The 22,470-nt window shown below is 45.7% G+C and overlaps 1 protein-coding gene across 1 annotated transcript in view; it reads left to right on the top strand.

Moving 5' to 3' along the window:
• Positions 1 to 22,470, top strand: part of LOC118514331 — an 86,786-nt gene that overhangs the window by 29,978 nt on the left and 34,338 nt on the right. Inside the window, exon 2 of the mRNA XM_036061138.1 lies at positions 16,063 to 16,636. Coding sequence (XP_035917031.1) covers positions 16,063 to 16,636 — 574 coding nt within the window. The remainder of the gene's footprint in view (positions 1 to 16,062; positions 16,637 to 22,470) is intronic.

The raw sequence follows: 22,470 nt of genomic DNA, 5'->3' as shown, positions 1-22,470 counted from the left end.
GTGAATGCGAAACCATTTGAATGAAGCTGTAGCAGTGGATGGTAAACTGAAATTCAAAAACGAATTGACGATAACGATGATATGAAAACGCGGCGCTGATATGACGAGCTGAGCCTGTCTGACAAAAGCGGTGGAGGGCCTTTTTGTTGTTGTTCTGGTTGCCTTCCGTGTCCCATCCCGATAATCGTCCCGAGGGCTTAAATCGCGCGCATCACAAGAATGCGCGATCCACGGCGGTGCATCGATCGTCGGGACGGTTGTGCGGTAAGGTTTTTGCTCGGAATCGGATGGTAATCATAGCCCTTTAATGCGAAGTCGCCCCAAAAATCGACCAAAGAAAAAAGGCAACCTCCCCAATGTAACGATGAACGCTGACGAACAAAATTTAATAATATGATTAATTTCTTTCTACCCTCTTGCTTTTTGAATCCGCATCTTATCCGCATTCTACCAAACCGTTTTGTTTCCTGGATTTATTTTTTCTTTTTGCTGCTGCTTAGCTACCATTCTTGATTCAATGCACCGTTCCGTTTAATGCATCGTCAAACAAATGCCCAGCTGATGATCCCGACGATCACGATTATCGCCGGTACCGGGGGAATACGCTGCGCCGGATTAAGACTCGGACGCTATCGACCAGCGCAACCGGTTGATTTGTGTAACGAGCTCATGTCTGCCGAAAGATCGAACGTAAGCGCACACGGGGGCTCTCACCTGCCAAGTTGAAATAAATTCGATTAACCGTTTGGCTCGCACTTCATATTTCAGTTGCGGCTGAAGCGATCTGGTTTTTATGGCTACTCAAAACACTTCCAGAGAATATCCAAGGTGTTCGGTTGAGCTTCCACACCTTTTTTTGTTGTTTACGAATGCGTTAATCTTTGTCAGTTTTTTGTAAGGTGTTTGCTTGAAGTATCGGTCGATCGGTTCGGTTTATTGATCGTCATCAATCTTAAACGCAGCTCGAACTGAAAATTACGATTGCTTTTATTTTCTTTTCACACTTTAAAATGCAACAATGTGACGTTTTGTTTGAAGAAGCGGACTATTCTCAGGAGTCTTCGATATCCCTCACGGCTGTTATTTGAATATCTCTTATAATGGAGGTTCATGTGGATGGCCTGTAAAAAAAATTATGGGTTGGGTTGTTCGGCGCCATTCTCATGACATGATCACCCCTCCAGAGCTTAGTTACTTACATATCAGGCGCTAGAACTGCTTCGCTGTCTTAGCCTGTTGCAACACTCCTCAATACTGCTCTCGGTTTAGTGCCGTCGTCTGCTTTTTCATTATCCCGGCCGTGCTGGCGGACAAATCAATCCCATCACTCCATCTCCATTTGGCCCTACCACGCCTCGTCTGTCCGTGTGGACGAGCTAAAAAGTAAGCTAAAAAGGGCTGGGTCGTCTGTTGCCATTCTCATGTAATGATCAGTCCACCAGAGCTTAGCGAGTCTACTTCACTCACAGTGATATCAACGTTTGCGCTTCGCGCATACTACGAATTTTTGAGAATTTTTTGCTGCAGAAAATGTATTTACGATGTCTTACGATTCTAGTTGAATAAGTACAGAAATTTCCGTTTCTTTCTAAAACTAAGTGGTCTTACAATTTATGAGTCCACAGCAACACTCCCATGCCCAATCCAAATCCATACTTTCCACCCTAGACATCAGACACTGGACGCGACCTAATGTGCGCCGGCAAACAACGGGCCCAAACCCCAAAAACCTCAAACATGTTGCAACCGCTTCTTCTTCCTCTTCTTCTCGACAACACCAACATTCCGCCCGAAAATCCAATGAGACGGAAAGGCGCAAACCCGAAAGATCACCATAAAATAAAATACTTCAAAACCGAACATAATCACTCGGGCCCCCGTTTCGTAAAAGGTGATTGCTACTGAAATTTATTTCTCCCCATTTTTATGTGCGTCCCCTTGGTGGAGTACGAGGTGGACCTTCTTGTCTCTGCGATGGGGGTGGAATGCACAGAGGGGGGGGGGGGGTAAGGGTAGCATCCATGTACGCTTTGTTCTCTCGCTCTCGCCGTTGCACTTGCACCGGACAAGTGAAGAAATATTTTTATTTGTTTGATATTTCGATCCACCGTTCGGGCAGGGCAGTAGGGACCGCGTGTGAGGAGCGAAAGAAAATGTGTGTTACGAACAGGTACACACATCGTGCTCGTCATCAGCTTCGTCATCTTCATCACTGTCAAAAGCACACGCGGTGGTAGGCAAGAGTTGTTCGCGATCGTCTTCGCGACCGTGTGTGTGCGTTCGAATGTTGCTTCAGCAAAACATGACGACGCAATGTACATGATCCTGGGCGCGCTCTCAGCTTTACGAGACAAATCGAGAGCGTATGCAATTTTTAATGCATTCTAAATACACACACACACACACACACAACAAGTTTTTCTGCCCGCCCGGCCTGCCAAGCGACCACCGAAAGAAAACATTTTGTCCTTTTCATCCATCAAAACTCCGTCAACGGCTGCACCGTCAGCAGCACCAGAACACGGCGATCGATCGAGTGACGATCGTTGGATGATTTCTCTGCACTCTCTGTCTCGCTCGCCCTCGTTGCCATTCCTTATCCCACTGCTGTCGCATGCGTACAACCTTTATCCCTGTTTCCTTATCCATCGCGCTTGTCCCTTTGGCGCGTTTTGGCGGCAACGGCAAGCGAGGGAAACGGGTCGCTTTAGCACTATCAATCTTGCTCCCCGTGTTTCCTTATGCCATCATCAAATGCCATCGTCAAGCCCTTTCTTATCTGGTGCGTTCGTTCTTTAGCCTGTTTTATACGTGGCCTGGTCTGCGTTTTTTTTTTTGTTGTTGTCGCTGCTTTATACATTTTGTAGCATTTTTTCTCTGCATTCCCGTCGGTCGGCTGCTACGGGGAGCCGTGCTGCGGGTAAGTGTTCCCAATTTACACATGTTCGCTCATTCCATTCTACCCTTCCCGTTTTCCTTCCCCACTTTTCCCCCACCGAGAAACGCATCACAACAGTCCATCATTCTTGGTGGTGGTGCGTTCGAATGGATCGAGTTGGCTTCAAGTTTTTCGAGTGAGGGTTCGTCACTTGAATTTCATACAAAAGACTTCGATCAACGGCTTGCAGCAGAATGTTTCCCGTGCCTTCCAGACCTCGTGTGCGATTTCGTTTATCTCTCCACGAAGCTTCTACGGCCTGATACGGGAAGGGGTTTCGGGGGGACGGCAAAGGGTGTACCACCCCGCGGTTGCCCTTGCGCCCAGTGGGATTGCGGTGATAGTGCGTATCGCGCGAAAAACGGAACAGTCACCGGGTATGGATAAGGAAACCGGAGGGTGACCGTGGATGGGGAGGAGGAACCCCAGGCAGACAAGATTAAGAAGAACGAAAAACACGACCCAGCGAGCAGAAAATAATTACAAATACGACCGACTATTAACTGGATTTCGTTAAATTAAATGCGAATACCCAGTCCGCGACGTTGCATTCGCGCCGTCGACGGTGGGCTGCTTATGCTGAGCCGAATGGCTAGAAGATTGCAGCTACATAGATTTCATCGCGTGTCCATTATGCAGAGATAGAGAGAGAGAGAGAGAGAACCAAAGCGAGAAAGAGAGTAAGAGGAGCGAAGTATCGGTGGATCGGTTTAAGTATTCGCGGCACCGCCACCCGGTTTGAGTGACAGCTTTTGCTACTGACTGACAGCCCGCGGACATCCACCATCTTTTGCGTGGCATCGGATCGGCAAATGGGTCTGTTTGTTCTGCTGCTACCGGTATTAATTAACAGCCCGGTAGTTCGCTCCTGATACGTTCGATAAAGACGGCCAGACGCAGACGTGTTCGTGGGTAATAATTGAGTGTATGATTTTTCGTGCGCTCGATGCTATTTACATGTGGGTATAATGTCCTTAATCAGGAAGACGGTGAGGTAGAAGAGTGAGTTTAACGTTCAACTTTCAATAGCATACCGGTTTAAGCGAATCTGTGCAGATGCAATTATTTCAATCGGATTTTTCCTATTTGTTAGGCAAAGCACATTACACAATAATTGGGATTTATAGCAAATTGATCAAAGCACAAGCAAATAGCACCTTTGCAGTCGCCCAGAATTTCAGCGTTCTATGGTCAAAAGTCAACAGATACGCGTAAGAATTATGTCCGTCAGCCTGTCGTACTTCAGCCTGAGGAAACTTCTCCACTCGAAAAACATATTTTGAGAGTCGAATCAGTGACTGCATGGATTAAGAGTAGTCCAAGTACACGCATAAGCTTCTGGGATAATAAACTTTTGTGTAGTGTCCTAACTTTAGGATAGGCTTTTTAAGATATCACCAAATCACCAAAGGTATTTGTACACTATAGAAATCTCACTATACAGAAGTTAAATCAACAAAGCCAGACAAAGACATTCAATTTATTGCAAACAAACTCACGATCGTTCGTCGATTCTCCAATTTCTGACTCTATCCGCCGTCGATTGTCGCCTGGTATTACCACTTCAGCAACCGTATTCCGATAAGCGTAAACAGTATGACGTTGAACGTCAGATTTCACATCTGCCAGCGTTAACGGATGCCGGCCGTGATGGTTTGAATGCAAAAACAAAATCATTCCCTTGAACCCTAACCCACATGCCGTCTATAGTAAGAAACTTGAGCCTACCGATGAGACGCCAGCTTCCGTTTGCGCAGGAGATAAGCAGAGCAGCAACGTAGACGCTGACTAGGCTCCCGGATACCAGGAAATGTAAAACCGATTCCTCTTCCGTTTGCTGTGCAAAATTGGGTGGAAACGACCGTTGCAGTTTTGGTTGTTGCAGCGGTTTTCGTTTGTTTTTTGTTCTTTTGAAAAGTAGGCCGAACATGATAAGAATTCTGTTGTGCCTCTCGATTGTTGCCCTACCACAAGGTGCAGCAAATGCAGCAAACTACGATCCCACGCTTGCAGTCGTGGATCCACGAATCCCAGAGCGGCGAAAATCCTTCGGCAGATAGTGCTAAAACCCCTTCCGAGGAAGGGTGACGCGTTGTGTTTATCGCACTCCAGTGACAAGTAGTTCCGGTGTTCCGGGTATTGTTCGCGTTTCGTTTTCTCCCTCATTCCAAAGTTCGATCGACGATGGTTGACGATGCATGCACATTAGCGCAACATAACCAGCATAACCGGCCAGAACAGTGGGTAGAAAACGGCAAACGGCACGGATCAGTTCTTGCGAAGGGCACTAGTGTAGCGATATGGAATGGGAAAGGAAGTGGGCATGCAAAGTGCGCAAGATAAACATAGTAAAAAGCGATACACGAGGGAAAGCAGCATTGAAACAATACAGCAACGCATGCACACCCTCCCCCTTTCGGACGTCAGTATCATCGGCTTACTAGATCATCAAGAACAAAACAAAAAAACCGGGAAGAAATGGGTGATCAGCAACGATCAAACTGTGCCTAGGGGTGTTGTAATGGGGTTCGCAGTTACTTCAGTCCCCAAAAAAGGGAGAGTAAAACAACGTGTAACCAGCTAATGTGACAGCATTGTTGAACAAAAGCCCCAAGAATGAAAGCAATCAGCGAGTAACAAATGAACTCTTGCGAGGGTAAGAAAGAAAGATAGTAAAATGTAAAGAACACACACACGCAGAACATAAACAAAACGTTAAAATACGCACTCGGCAGAAGTTAACAAATGTGAAGAAACACAAGGTAGTAACATCAGTTTGAAGACAACAGGAAAATACGTCGAAAACTTGGAAGACAATTAAATGATTATACGTGTGTGTGTGCGAGAGAGTGTGTTTGTGGGGGGGTTAACGATTCTTTTCTTTTTTTTTTGCTTCACTATCGCCTTTTTTTCATGTTGAGCAAGTTGAGGGAGACATCGAAGTGAGAAGGTGCAGCAAAGAATAAAAAAAGAGACATTTGTACAACCGAATGCAATAAACTGCACGCGAAGGGGATGGTTTCGTGTTGCAAACAAAGAAGTAGTCGTTTTTCCTTTTTCACCTCACCGGTGCCTTTATCACCTGAAGAAAACGATCGTTTAGAACATTTTACGTGTTTAGCAATCAATCAGTGGAGAGTGTAGCAAATTAAATAAATAAAGCCATTGTGCTGCTAAAGCTCTTCAACGAGTTTAAGTATCTTACCCTGTTTGGAGATTTTGCTGAGGTACTTTAGGCTAATAATTGAGGATTTAGGTGAGAAGAGGTTCTATTTCTGAAAATGTCATGAGCTTGACCTCATCTCATCTCTTCGCATTAATTCCTCACTTAGGAGATCTTAAAAGGCTCTCGGTATATCGCAACGTGTGGTAGGGAAGGCTTTATTTTGCTCAGCGATCTGGTCAAATTGGTGAGGAACTTGATGTTCTAATCCCCGTCGGCTTGGTGTAGAGGTTCTCCCTATCAGGAAAATATTTGGTGATAGTTACTAAGCTCTGCTCTGCTACAAGGAGAGATGTGCGTTTATCCGTATTTGTTGATTAGACGCTGCAAAGCACTATTCTTGACGATATTACAACTAGATCTCCAACAGCTACAGTGAGCTAACAAAAAACCAAAGAATATTCCTCATACTTTGTTGGACGTCTAGGTCTAGGTTGATGGAGTAACGCTTGGTGATGTGGTCTTTGCCGGCCAAACTCTACATCAATCTATCAAGCGGGTGCAAAGGTCCTTTACCAACTTTGCTATGCAGAAATTCCTTGGTGATCGTTCCTCTGCTCTGCGCTGTTAAAAGGACAGATGTCACATGCTTGGTTTTGCGTCTTTCGAAGATCACGGATTCAATGACCACTTCCAGCTTGTTGACTAGACACTCCAAGCACTTGTCTTGACGTGTGTTCCATACAACTAGATCTCCAACAGTCCAGCGATGCATCAAACGCAAGGAATCTTCCTTCATGTGATAAATCATTGCACACAACCATTCGTGCTACATACTTCAACTACAAATCCCGCTCTCGCAACCAACACCAACCTCACCCGACCAACAAATCGCTTAATTAGCGAGACGAAAAAAACACAGTGTAACGCCTCAGATTACCAGCTCACTTACAGGCGTCTTACGCAGAGCGTCCAGCCAGGGTTAGCACAAGTTCAAAATAAATCACTCGTCCACTTAAGCGGTCCAACGGTCCATTTGCGCAATCGGCGCGCGCGCGCGACGATGCCGCCTGTTCTATTGTTCGAAGGTTCGAACACGGTTTTAGATGACGGTCAAACCACCAACATCCGAACCGTCAGCAGCCGCTAATTCTTGCGTCAGCCCGCGACCGATTTCCTAGTTGCCCGGGGTTCCCATAAGCACGGGTATCATTTGCGGCGGGTTCGGTCGGTGCTGGATTCGAGATTGGTTTTGATTAAAATTGATATCAATCGATTGATAAATTTCAATTGAAGGCAAATGGCGATCGCACGCCGGATCAGATCGCTCGCATCGGATGCTCACACGCGAATGTCAACGACGCACAACAAGGGACAGACAGCGCTGCGGGTAAGAAGATGTTGCAATGTGCACTTGCAAGATGATGCACGGTACGTAAATAGATTGAACATTGAACAAGTTTTAAGCAATAACTAAGCGCGATATGTGGCGCTTCCGTGTGGCGTTTTTTTGTTTTCGCTGATGCACGCGCGCTTTCTGGGAGATGGCTGCAAGGCCGGAGGAATGCGATGGGGACTAGACAATTGGGAACAGGATTCTGGCATGTTCAAGTACGGTAGTTGGCTGGTAGGCTCAATAAATCACGGAAGATCGAACCGCGCAAGCTTGTCACGGTGACGTTGCAGAAAAAGTGTTCCCGCAGCAACTACCTTTCCCAACGGGTGGTAGAAACCAGTAGCAGTTGGGAAGTTGTTCTTCGCTTATCAAAAACCGCTGATCGGGATTCCTACGCTCCGGTGCCGGGGTACAGAGCAACACGGCGAAGCTTACCAACTTCACTTATCACAACAGGTAGCGTTTGAAAAAGTCCTGTGCGACAACAACAAAAAAGAGACGCTCACAAGTTCCTCCAACAATCGCCGAGAGGATGAGTTCATGATGTTCAGCTTCGCTCATCGGCTGAGCGTGCAACGACGAGCGAAGGGTGAAACTTTTATTATTATTCATTACAATAAATCATTTGTCATTAAGATGTTGCTCCTGGTTTTAATTTTTTGCCCTTATCATCCGTTTTGGTCGCCGTGCTCCGGGATGCTCTCCGATTCAGGAGTCCTGCCGTGACGTGTCTTGGTAACTTCAAACTTATTCTCCGTCCGCCAAGTGTCTGGTAGTCGCCAAAGAAGGGGATGAAGAACATTTTCGACGGGAGGAAGGGCCTTCCACCGAATGTCTATCGCCCAGGACACAAAAGGATGCGATAGCTCCACGTCAAAAGCCATCCACCGAAGAGTACGCAAACGCTTCATTAGGGTTACGGTTGGCACCACGAACCACGGTAACAGCCTCCACATCGCTCCACCATTCCAGGGAGGGACAGCGAGCGGCCGGTGTAACGAACGAGCGAGAAGATGCGGATGAAAAAAAGTATGATTATTCATAATTTCATCTACCCATGCGTTCGTTCCCGGCCGACTCGCTCGTTCGCCGTTGTTAACACAGAAATTTTCATAATATTTTAACAAAGATTAGCCTCCAAGGTGTTCCGCGTGCGCGTCCTTTCGCGGTCCCGGTCGCGGGCTGGCAAGCAAACAACGCCCCAAACGTACCCCTCCACCCCATTCGCGAACGTCTCAGCATGGTTCATTAATTAAGCGCATAATAATAATGGCGACTGTTCTGTTCGGGGTTGGCTTCTGTTCGGTAGCTCGGTACGCCAGTTTTTGTTATTGCTTTTGAGTGTCAATTTTGTGATTGATTCGTTTTTTTTGTTGCTGTTCTGGTTTTTCATCTCGTTCCTCCTTTTTTGTGTTCCTGTTTTGGGTTGGAAGAATGAAAAAAGGTGCATCAGCAGCAAGGCGACGGTTCTACAGCAGATCGTTCGGTAGGATTAAATTGTGTAAATTAGTTGGAAGGCGATTTGCGGTTTTGGTCGTGGCCGATTGTCAGAAGAAAAAAAACAGACGCTGGATGCATATTTGGGGTGTTCGATGCATAAAATTAATGATCAATTGGTTGTGGTGGATTATCAATAAAAAAATGCTAAGGTATTGCAAAGCCTAACGGTGAATGGATTAACAATGCTTTGAAGATATCGCAAAGCAATAAATCTTATATTGCACAGCAAAAAATATTTGTGTTGCATTGGCACAACGAATGTGGATCTGATTATTGTGCAAGTTTATTGTGAACTGAATCGAATTTAATGAAAGACAGTTTAAAAGAATCCAGCATAAAATAAGGTCACAAGTATTATACCGCTGATGTAATGTTGAGTTTGTTAGACTTCAAGTCGAAACAATGAAGTGTGCAGAATCAGAATCACTTTTCTTCGTTTTACCCAAAGTAGATTGCATGATTCATTCAAATCCGATTGATTTTTCCTCCTCAAACTTCAAGTAGAACATTTATTTTCACGCGTGAAGCTTACATTCCTTTTAACTGTCTGATTTTATTTTGTTTTTAAAGCTTTTGATGTTTGATGAAGATATAATTTTTTTTTCTTGAATTCTATTACCTTTTAGACTGATTTTTCTAATTTTTGTAAAGAATTTTACTCATAAATATTGGATTTATCTTGTGATTTAAAATGAGAACAGTCTACATTGTTATGGTTACAGAATTCTTTTTTAAACTTCTTTGAAATTTTAGAGAAAATCTTCACGGTCTTGATTATTATTTTGGGCTCACTTTTTTTTTTTTTTTATTCATAAAGAACGGCCTGGCCGTATTGGCCGTATTTTTTTTTTTTTGGGCTCACTTATAACTAAAAGAATGTGGTCCAGTTATCTTTATTGAATTTTAAATAGCATTCATTCGTTCGAAGTATATCTTATCTAAAATTTATTACTGAATAATCTATCAACGCATATACATTCAAGTAGATTCACTTATGAGAAGAAAAACAGGGACAAAGAGCATAATACACCCTTACAACATTTACACACCGTTAACACCTTTTTTTCCGGTGCAATTAAGAAAACCCATGCAGCAAAGCAAAACAAAAAAAAAAACGAAACACAAATCCAACCTTGCACTCCATGCGGACGGATAATGATCCACGGGAGGAAATATGAAATGCATTCACACAAAAAAACCCCTTCAACCAATCTCACCCCGTACCACCCGATCGGTCGATGTTGGCACCCAATAAATGGCCACGATGCGAAGGTTTCCTCTGCTGCTGATTCCGCTCTGCATTACGGGCTATGGGAAGCCGCAAAAAAGTACTCGATTAAGGACCGAGCAAAGCGCAGAAACAAACAGAATTGAGTTGGGCGAGAAGAGAGAGAGAGAGAGAGAGTACACAATGACCCACGAAACCCGTGCCACTTGACTGTATTTATTCAGTTTGTGGTGTGTGCAAAAAGTGAGTGTGGTTGCTCACGAAAAGGCCAGGCAGAGGGAGAGAAAAAAACACACGGTAGCATATGATCGGTGGATGAAAAACAGGAGGTATACTTCATCTCAAATTATGTTTCACAGTATGTTCCGAAGAGGAAATGCAATTGGAAGGAAGCAAACAGTGGACACCAGCAACAAAAAACACACCTTCATACACACACAGGAACTGCAAAAACGTCCGAATCAAACGATATTACAGATCGAGGTGAGCTGGCAACAAAAAAAAACCTCACAGGGCAAACCATCCAACTCCAATCTTTCTCCAGATGAGCGCGCTTTAATGCTGTCCCTGCTCATCCTCCACCGGTGCTGGGTGGAGGCGCCACACAGGTTCACCCGAAAGAACAAACCCCATACGCGGGGTACACACGAACAAAAGGAAGCAGATGAAGACGAAAAAAAACGGCCCAGCCCGGCAAGCATGATCACTCCATCCCCCACCCGAACGCCGAAACGCGAGCGCGACACCACAGTTGACGACGAATTTATGATGCCACTTTTATGCTTCAGCGCCAATGCAGCGCGGCGGAAGGGGCGGGGGGTAGGTTTCCAACCGTCATCACCCAGCGCAGCTCCGAAGGGAGTGAGTCGAATTGCCAGTCGCTTATATTTAAATTAAATAAAATGTTAACCGACTGTTTGCTACTGCGGCACGCACCCGATGTCATCGTACCGGCGCGGGTCGCCGATTTTTTGTTGCTGTTGCTGTTTCGCTGGCCATGTTTATTCTGTTCTGGCGAATTGAATTGGGTGGTGGTTTTTTGTTTTCGCAGTTCTGGACTCCCAAAAACCCCAGAAGTTTTTGCTTCTCTACTGCCCAAAAAAGGTGCCCGGCTTTTTTTTTTGGTTGTTTCTTTACCGCGCACGCTTCTTTGGCTGGGGATGCATTCGTTCGTACGTTCGGTTCGGTGCTGGCGAGATGAAGAGATGCAATTATGCTACCGATTGCGAGCGGGTGGAGCAAGTTCCGGCTTGCACCCGGGGTGATGATGTTTATCATTTTCACACCCAATCATTCTGCCGTTCTTCCGCGGATCGCAGGCTTCCACGCTGATGTGGGTGCGCGGCGAGTACCGTGCAGGCTGTTTGGTTTTGTTTTTTTGGAACATATAGCGGAAACGATCAACACTTGAGGGTACAAGCATCTTGAACGTATAAAGCGGATTTTCACCTCAAATGTTTGAAGGAAAGCAGTGCGAATGGAATTCAGAACGGAAATGGAAATTCTGGCGAATGGATCATATGTTTGTAAAATTGTCTTTTGAATGGGTTGCAGTTTTCTATTCGATTAGTCAAAGATTGCATTAATAGTGAGGACTGACTATCTAACTTCGTGGAATTAATAAGTATTTTTTAGTAAAAAATAGCAGGCATAAGCTGAGCAGTCGTTAAGTCAAGAAGAGAGATAGATAATTCTGTTTAAAAAATTTTATACTAAGGCTTCGTCAGTCACCTGTCAGGCATGTCATATCTTGCAGTTGGTTCTCTGCAACTTGCACTTCTCTGAGTTCTGAGCAGAGTCCATCTTCTTCGAGACTAAACCTAGAAAAACTGGACCTGTCCGTGGAGTTGAATTTCAGCAACCTTACTATAGAGCCAACGCTACACAGGATTTTTATTTATCTGCTACATTTTCTGAATCGCAGGTTATCTATATTATGTCCAATCGAATCCTCCTAATAAAAATATTCTAAAAAATTTTACAAAAAATATGTCCAAAGTTCTGACTAGTGACTTTGAGCTTAAATCCCAAAGATTTTTTTCGAACTAATCACAAGAAACCTTTGAAGTGTTAATATTCAAACATAATTTCATTGGGTTTACTAATCGAATTCTTATAGGATAATCTTCCTTTTCTTAACTAGTTTAGGTAGAGATGCTCGATGACTTCGATATATCTTCTAACATACCTTGAGTGAAATAACTTTGTAATGCATTAAATTTATTTTTAATAACTTTAATGGCTTAAAAGCGAAGCATCTGATGCTATTTCCTCTAATTTTAATAACATTTTGATAAGAGCCTCATAATTGATCCCACCGCACAGTAGGAAGTCATTATGGCAATTACACTGTAGCAAAAATTCTGCAACAACATTAACATATTCACTATTTGCTAAGCCACTTGTTTTGAGTGCGCCAATGATTCATTAATGTTGTTAAATATTCCACAAAAAAAAAAACAAAAAAAAACATACCCATACACCCGGCTCATTAAAATTATTCCTGGCCGGTAGTTATCAATGCGCCTTGGTGTCTGCGTTTTTTTTTGTATCGCTCTTTTTTATCATTGTCTCTGTTCCATCCAAGTGTCCAAACGCCTTAAATCTTCAAACCTCCTCTTTTTTTTGCTCAATCATAATTTCAAGTTTTGGGTGTTGAAAGTTTAACCGTGTTCATCTGTGAAGAGGTAGCTCCATCGTCCAAGTAAGTCGTTAATAGCTGGAAGCAGCTTAAGCACAAGCTTGCAGTTGCACTTGCACTTGCTCTTTACGAACTCGAGTTGCTGCTTGCCCTCAGCGGAAACATCCACCAGCATCATCATCACCACCTTCTCGTCCACCATGGCTGAGCGTGTGGCTAATTAATCCTACATTAACCGACCATCATAAAACCAAAGGTACGGCAGGCAACTAACGGCGCGCAACTTTTGGCACTCCGTCGGTTCGCAAGTTGCACCGGAATGGGCCATAAAAATTTCGACCCATCAAACGCACGGTCAGTAAGCGGTGGTGACAAAAAACAACACACACAGACACACGCAGCACGGTTTTCTAGAGCATCTTGCAAAAGGGCAAAACTACATAAAGCATGCAACAGGTTGCTTCGGAATGTGGTTTGCTGTGTTGGGGCCCGGCAGACCATCACCCATGGTGTCTGTTGGTGATGGTTTAATTCTTGCCCGGTTCTCGCCGCTTCTGGTGCATTGTTCTGACCGGCAACATTGCTGGCAAAAAACACACTCACACACACACCCTTTGCTTTCGCAATAAAACTCACCAATTTGGAGTCCTTTCACTATCGCTCTGGTGTCCCGGTCTGGTTCTGCACGTGTGCGCGAGCGAGACCCTTTGTCAAACGCCTTTATCCATTAGGTGTCCTTTTATTGTGTGGCTGGTGTTTTGGGAGTGAGAGTTTGAGTTTTTTTTCTTACATAGTTTTGCATGCAACCCTTATCCTTTTTTTACACCGAATCCCTCTCACACGGATGAAGCGATATGCAGTCTCCTGACGTTCTGAGATGCATTTTTTATTGCTGCACAATTTGGTTCGTTATTAAAACCATTTCCCCCAACCCTGGAGGTTCCTTTCGGCAGTGGTGCAGAACGGTAGGAAGTGCCACATAATTGTCCCTCATGTCCCGCGTCGCCCGATCCGTTTTGATGATGTTTTATGAGGTGGGCTCCGTGTTTCCTTTGTTATTATGTTGCAATGTGCGCCCTCCGAACTTTTGCTTAGAAGCGGATGGACGCAGCGCGGCTGTGGCGAAGATGACGGCAAAGCGGATCAGAAGGATGCACCCGTTGAAGGATGACTGCGAGGTGCATTCGGTGCCTTAATTTCTAAGGGACACAATGCATTGTGTCACCACCGTTCTTTCGTAGCTTTTCATGTTGCGGTCACAACGGATGAGGGTTTGTAGCCCTTTTTTTCCCCCGTACCTTCCGGTTGTTCGTTCTTTCCCCGGTTGACATGCATTCCAACGGAAAGCGGACGCACGATGGCACAAAACATATGTTTAACCTGCATCGGGTGGACAGCGCGTGTATCCCTGGGATGATGGGGTAGAATTATTCAAATAATTGTCCTTCAATTAATTGCTACTTTGCTGTTAGCACCCTCTGGGGTCTGAGTTTGGATCCAAACAAAAGGATGTAACGAAAAACATATTCGGGAGGAACGTCCCAAAAACCAGTAGCAGAAACGATAAATTGTTGACCCGTAAGAAGGAGTGAAAAATAAACAGCAAAACAGTATTTGGCGAGCCCCGAATAACGACGGAGTTAAGAGGTTGCTCATGGGGTTACCCGACAAGCTGGGGTGATAATAGCTACAATTAGCTAGACAATAGTGGCTAGTGCTCGTACCGAAATGGTCCGGCGTGCACAGATGGCTGTCACACGCTCGAATGGTACGCTCGTAACGTCTTGGGGCATGGGTTGGGTTGGGTTGATAGCGCTTAATCTTAATCTTAACCCACAGGCCGAACGCGTCCACGTCGCCTATTCGAATATCGCTTGGCAGCTGTTTGCAGATAGCTAGATGGTCGGTTGACATTGATGCGATCGTGCCGTTTGGAGAAGTTGATCCCAATTGAAGGCAAATAAAGTTTGCCAGCCTAGTCCACGATGACGGCGGGGATGATGATGTAATGACTTTGAAATGCACATGATTTGAGCTAAAGATAAATGTTGTTGAAAACAACTCGTCGGTTTAGGTTCTATCAAGAGCTCAAATGATATATTTATTTGAGTAAACAGACCTGATTACAACATTGGATGAGAAAATAAAAGAATAGTAATATTTTAATAAAACCGGTGACTTTATTCAAGCCATCACCTCCTTGAGACACGGCATTCCACACGACGACTATCTTCCAACCGATCTGACTGATCTTTTACAGTCGCGCACCATCCGGCCAAGCTACTCCAACCGGTCAATTATGGTCAAAGCCGTTTTGCTCCGCGAGCACTACTTAACATCGATTGACCCGATGAGCTGTGGGCCCGATAGTACGGTGCTGGAGGGTGTAGCTGAGTATATACACTCGCTTACTGTACCGAGAATGGGCGACTTGCTTGAGGATTATTCATGAACCGTAAATTTATGCACGGGAAAAAATAGAACATTAGTAGATTAGTGGTGATCTGCAAGTCCAATGCTGGAGTACAGAAATATTCCTGAAACACGGATCAATACGCCGACACCGATAGAAAACAATTTCATTTAAGTCACCACCGTCAGACGTCACACCGAGTTGGAAAGATTATTCTTTACGCGCGGACCCAACCGTAAGCGTCACCAGTGCAAAGTGATTCTAATCGAACGGTCAATTTATCGCAGCACATCTTCCGCCGGTTGGTTACGATTAAACTTAATTCGTATGACCAACCGATCATGGCTGGATGACGTTTTTGCGCCATTCTAAAAAGAAACTAGTCCAACAATCAATCCGACCCAGAAACCACTTCGGACGGTCGCTCGTTCGCTTCAATCTCCAGTGCGCTGGAATTTCGATCGATTTCATGCCCGTAAGGTCAAGCGAAACGAGGGGTGAAGAGTAGGGTAGGTGAGTGAAGCGGGAGGAAGTGGAGGTGTTTGTTAACTTAATTGAAACTGATTTTGTCAGACGCCACATAAAAACTGAAGGGGTTAGGGTGAGCGTGCATTAAGCGCATTGTGGATCGGCTGGCTGTGGTTGTACTGGGACTGGGGCTTATTCTGATGCGTTTCAAAGCATGGACAATTCTGGATGGGCTTTCACCTTGGCGATCAAATGTTTTCCATATTTCAGTTAAAAAAATATTCTCTCATCTCTCTCTCTCTTTTTCTCTTCCAGACGCAAGCACTCGCCCTGACGCGTTCGAAATCTCCCAAGAAAGATACCTCGATGCCAGTATCCCCGTCGCACCCTACCGGACGTGACACCGAAATGTCCAGCCCGAAGGACCCTTCCGGCACAGCGGCCTCCTCCTCCAGCAGTAGCAGCCACAGCAGCACAGCCTGTGAACCACCACCAACCGACCGTTCCGCACCGGCCGATGTGACAAATGGTTCCGCGAACCACCACCATCTACCGGCACCCAGCAATGGCCCGTCCGGTTCCTCTTCCACCGTCAATCCGGCCACACGGCCAGAACTCGGGGCCAACCTTCATCCTGCCATCAGTGTATCGCAATCGCTGCTGGCAGCCGCCGCCACCGTTAATCGCTCCGTAACGCCACGCATCAGCGTATCCAACTCACTGACCGCGCCGGAAAACAACGGACCGGGACCGAACGGGCCGGGCACCAATCCCGCCAACGGTCCGCACATCGATCGGACCATTCTACAGTCGCCGGTAGCGGCCGTTGCAGCGGCCGCCGCAGCCATGCAGGATCGGAAGCAGGATTTTGACTTCAGCAAAGTGAACGGTTAGTACACAGCGTTTGATGTTTGAAGTGGGTACTTGGGCCGCGGGCAAACTCCATTTAAAATATTAACAATTTATCAGCACCATCCGCTGGACGGCTCGGGAGCAATTTTAATTTTGCCATGCCCAGCTCGAGTGGCAATCGGGCAAAGTAATGTCCGCAAATCGGTGGTTAAGCGAGAGTCCTTGGGCAATGTTTCAGGGCATTTGTTTTTTGAATTTTTATTCCGGATGGAGCGTGTGTTACACCCAATAGACACTTTTATCCACAAAATGATTTGAAAATTAATTTGCTTTATGAAATCAATAATTTAATATTCTATATTCCATCGGAGTAATATTTTTAATCGCTTGTTAAAGCTCTTTATCACAATGATTTCATTTGAACTCATCGAGTGCATCCACACCACGACGGGAATGAGGGTTTAATAATTCGAAAAACATGTTTAGCACCCGCCGTTTGAATATTCCATTGATCGATGAAGTGTTCTAGTTCGTGTCGCATAATTTCCTCTCATTTTGGAGCCAGTTACATCGGCCACGGCCAGTCACACATCACACACACACGCGCGCGAATGCTACTGCTTTAAATTAATCTTCTTACGATTTTATTCATCCCTATTCCCCCGCAACTCCCGTCCTCAGCCCTTTCCCCCACCCTGTTGGGACAGTCCCACCCAAACCTGGATTACATCGATGCGTGATCTTTTAAATTATGACCCATCCTCCCTCAAATCCCAAAAACACCGTGCTATGAGCGCTCGGCAAAGTTTCGACAAAAGCGACACCCCTTGCGCCCGGATTCTCGTGTCCTGCCACCCTTTGCCCGGTAGTGAGTGTTCTACCCTCCGGGGGTGGGGCGGGAAACAAATTTTTGCTCTCCCAGCAACACGTCCGTGTGCGCTCGTGTACGGGACAACAACAATGTACACCCGGCGAGCCTCTGCTGGCTTCCATGTAGCGCATAATCCGTTAAATACATATAAAACACCAATGCGCTAAGCGCGAGACCTTCACGATGGGGGCAGATTAAAGTCTCGCCATGCTGGGGGGGGGGGGGGGGGGCTCGTTCGAAGCAGGGAGTTGGGAGTTGGAAAAATCACGCATCGAGGCCTATTATCCGTACCGTCGCTTTTCACTTTGCACTGCCGCCGACAGGCCGCCCGCGAGTAGCTCGCTGACCCTGTGTCCTGGAGGTCGTGTAAAGTGGAGAGGTCAGACTCGCAAAACTGTTGAACTAACTAATTCCTGAACCAGGATAGTTTAATGGAACTGCCTTGGAACGGGAGCAAGCGCGATACGGCTGCCACCCGGTTTTTATCCCTAACAGAGAGCTGCTGCCGTATCGTAGGCTTTAACTCAGCGAAAAAAATTGCAAAAATTTAATTAGTAGAATTTATTGCTCAAGAACTTGCTTTATTTTTATGAAGAATTGTTACAATTTTTAAAACTATTTTATTTTCTTCTAAATTTATATATTCGACAAAGAAAAGCCAGTCAGGCACTCTTGATTCCGGATTCCAAATCGGTTCAGCTTAGATCGCCCAGCCCATAATCCTACGGCCAACAGTGTAGATTTGATTAATGGAAATGGTTTTCGAAATTGAATCCACGATTTATTTATTTCTGAAGGATTTATTTATTGTTATCCGTTCGGAAGCTTTTGTTTTCCCGATAGATCTAACTATGTTGCTGCGCTTATGTGTACAGACACGCATACAGGCAAATAATTGCATTTGTAGGCTGGAGCAACTGGGACGTTGAAGCTATATTGGCTCATGAAGAAGATACAAATGACCAATGACCAAAAATCAGTTGAATATTATGAATGTTTTATTTAAATTAACAAATTCTTATAGCCTAACACTTCTTGGAAGAATTGAAAACGTAATTTTTCATTGCTGTTACGAGCATTAAGCTGAAACAAAAAATCGCCTCAATAAAAACATAATTTTAAACTGATCACCGTCCTCACCAAGCTTCCGTCGTTAGTCCGGCGACCATGGTGATCATCATCATTATTATCCTTCCAACCTCACCCAAAAACGACGGCCCTTCCAATATCGTGGTGCACCTATCGCAACGCTCCGTGATGTGATATGCCACCCGTTGGACCGCTCCGGCATGCGTGCGTGCCTGGTTGGTGCTGTTGAAAGAGGGAATTATCCTTCGATAAACACAGCCACATCCACCGGTTCGATTTTTGGAGAATTTTAGGGCGCTGGTGGGTAACACGGTCCAACGTTTCGTTCCAAAACCAAATTCCAAACGGTACGGTTTGCTACGTGCCCTTCGGTGCTTGAAGATGCGTTATCCATCGATGCGTGCGGATGAAGATCCTCTAAATCCAACCCGGAGATACTGGCGGCGGACCGGTACCGTCATACATATCGTTTCGCTCATCAACCATCAACGGAGAATGATATATCGATGGGGAAAAAAACGAACGAAAAAGAAACCCATTTCCCAAGATCCCAACTGCCAAACTGCCTTTCCATTAGTGTGGTAAATCTGCATACGCTGCATAGCTCGTTCTGGTTTGCTCGGTTGAAGAATGCGTGCCTGTATAAATCCAGCCTCTTCCCAGATATCAATTTACTCTTCCGGCAATACCCGGGGTAACCGGGCACGGTTGTACACTGCCTCGCAGATCAAAGAGCACGCAATGGACGAATAAACACGTGCTGATGATGCCCGAGCCAGTCACGTACGCCGGAAGAATGGTTTGTGTGCTGCCGGGTGTACGATCCAGTGTTTTGCAAACGTTTACATCATCCTCCAAATTTTTATCACATCTCAATCTTCAATTCCTCAACCTGCTCAATTAGCTGCGAGTACACACGATTTTTTTTTATCATCGCTAATGCTCTCGATTTATGTGATAGGTACACGCTATGCTGCGCTAATTGCACATAATCCGCTGGATAATAAACACAATTGAATGGCCGATATGGTTCTCAACTCCTTTTGCCTTGGACATGGTTTTGGTTGCTGTTCAACCCCGAACTCTCTCTCTCTCTCTCTCTCTCTCTCTCTCTCTCTCTCTCTCTCTCTCTCGCTCTCTGTTATCCATCAACAATCATCGACGTTATTTTAAATCCTACTCATTGAAGCTCAGCTTCAGTAGAATGGGGAGGAAAATACACAGAGCATGGGGTGGTCGTCATGGTGCATTGATTGATGATATTCGGGACACTAGTCGGGTCCAATGAGCTCGACATTACGCATCGCCTTGGTTACAGGGCCTGCAGCGATTAGAAGTCAATGTACTTCTTGAAACGAGAACTTATACGTATATTACTGGAGCTCTTTCTTCAAATTCTTGCAGTCTATTTCTTCAGAACTTCACTAAATGTTGATACTTTGAGCATCACTTCACAAAGGCAAAACAAAAATGCCGATACAGAAATCCATTCCGTCCCATAATGCCACTAGCGCCAGGAAGTGATTTAATCCTCGCATCGACACCAGAACATAAAATGGGACATTGCAAACATTGTGTCTCCACCACCGCCTAGGAGAAGCGTGGAACCAGGATTTAAGAAGGATTTAGAAAAATGGTTCCGCTCCAAGCTGAACGCGTTCACCGCCAAACAGTTTTCCCAAAACCTGGACCAACGTGTGGGACACTCAGCGAATAACGCTGACCCGTCCGCGCAAGAATGTCGCGAATAGAAGGATTCGCACCGTGCATCGATTCCGTGGGCAGTTTTAATCGATTGACCAACGGGGAAAAACGTAAAAACCGATTTTGGATCGTTCGTTGGTCTTTTGATCGTACGCATCCGGATCTAGACATGGACCCATGGACCAAACGGGTGCTCTCTAGCCCTGAATGGAACCAGGCATGGATGAACGAGATTTAGATCCGGTATCATTATTCCGATACTCTCTATTCCTCCTCTCCGGTGTATTTGCATTTTAGCGCCTAGGGGTGAGCAAATTCGCGGAAAAATGATAACACAACGTTGGTGCGCCGGTTTAGAGATTGTGATTTTGGATCCGATAGCAAGGGTGACCTCTCGAAATGAAAAGGATTTGTTCTGAGCCCTGTGTAGTGCAGGTGTACGTGTATTTATTCGAAACATTCTTGTCAGATCGCGATACCGCATCTGGTCGTTGTTAACATCCTATTGACGCTAGTGAAGTATACAAATCGTTTAAAATCACTTTGAGTATACAAATAAAAACAATGTCACAGCTATTCCAACTCAGAATATTTGTATCAATCTTACATGTTTTTACATCCTCCTGCCATCGGGCAGTACCAGAACCGAACCGGGAGGACCTCAACACGAGAAGAACGGTTCGTATCCTGCCACCGTACTCGAGGAAAATCCTCTTCTCAAATCCAATGCAACTCCGACTGCAACAACTCGCAACCCCTGGTGCCCGGCAGGTCTAGCGCGTTGTCATCGTCGTCCATAGATGGCAAGGGTGGCCCCCAAAAATAGCCATCGGGTAGAATGGCCAACAAGCAGCAACAAAAAAACAAGACAAGCCAAACTGCTGGTGCTTAATCCTCTTGGATTTCAAAAAACAGGTCGTCGAATTGGGATTATGCCTACACCTCTACCGACGGATGGTGTCCTCGTTTGGCGCACGGTTCACAGCAAGGTAACGATGATGACGCTGACCAACCACCAGCACTGGTTGGATGGAGCACGGTGAGCTTTTTGTTTGTGTTTGGGGCCATTCCAGTGGCAACGCGATTAGAGTCGCGACCGTTAAACTGGTTGTGAAAGTTCTGGACACGGTTGCTCCTTTCCAATGGGGGTTTTTTGGGATGGTGCCGTTGGGTATAGAAACTTGAACGCATCACCATTGCGTCGGATCCCGATTCCGCGACACCCGTAAGGATTTATGGGAATCGATGAAGAATGAGGCGTACGCATCCCGGACGTGATCAATGCGTGTGCGGGCCCGGTTCGCGATCAACTCGGCCGATCGGCAACCGGGACATGTTTAACATCCATTTTCGACATTTCAATACCGACCGACATAGAGCACACACAGACACACGCACAGCAGTAGCGAATAAAAAGAAGCGAAAATTCGTAACAAACAACGGCAAGACACCCAAACCGCTGGTGGACGAGAGAATCGCGAATCCCGCACCGAAAACGGCGGCTCTTCGCGGTGACCTCATGCCATGGTTGGTGTACCATTTTTCCGCCTTTTTCCCCTAGAATAGATGAAAAGGGGATTTAGACTTTATTTATGTATAACTCGTCGCTCTAACCTATAAAACCCGCGCCAAGCATGAGTGGTCTGGCCGGTGTCGTCTAGCTGTTTGGTTCACTGGCCGCGCACGGTTCGTTCGCGTGATCTGGTGAGATTTTTTCTCACCCACTTCGCGGCCGGGAAATTCTTGGATCCTCCCCGGAGAAGCAAAAACCCCCGATTGGGACTCTCACTCACCAACGACAGTGAAACAAGCGTAAAAAAAAATAGCACCCCAATCCTTCGCAGTGGAGAACACGCTGTTCAGGATACAATTTGTACACCGGTGGGAACGGTGCTGTGCGCCTTTTCGTACGGCCCCGTGCATTGGGACAACCGGACAAACACTTAATCCTCGATAGCCCCAACACGGGCACAGGTGCATCTGTTGATGGGCTGGCTGCACTGTCTGAGAAGCCCGGGCCAAACAAAAACAAAGTGTCAGGCTGATCTTCACCGGAGATCCATCCATACGAACGCGAGCTGCCGCAGCAGCCTTTTTTTATTTCGTCCATGGATTTGCAAAACCGGGGCTCTGCCCAGGCCAGGCCTTACTCAATAATGGAGATATTTCGTGGTACTTCAGGAAAAACGGGGAACCTCTAATCCTCT

The sequence above is a fragment of the Anopheles stephensi genome, chromosome 3 (assembly GCF_013141755.1).
Source record: "Anopheles stephensi strain Indian chromosome 3, UCI_ANSTEP_V1.0, whole genome shotgun sequence".
Classification (NCBI taxonomy): Eukaryota; Metazoa; Arthropoda; class Insecta; order Diptera; family Culicidae; genus Anopheles; species Anopheles stephensi.
The sequence above is the reverse complement of the archived record's forward strand: the minus strand, read 5'-3'. Positions and strand labels throughout refer to the sequence as shown.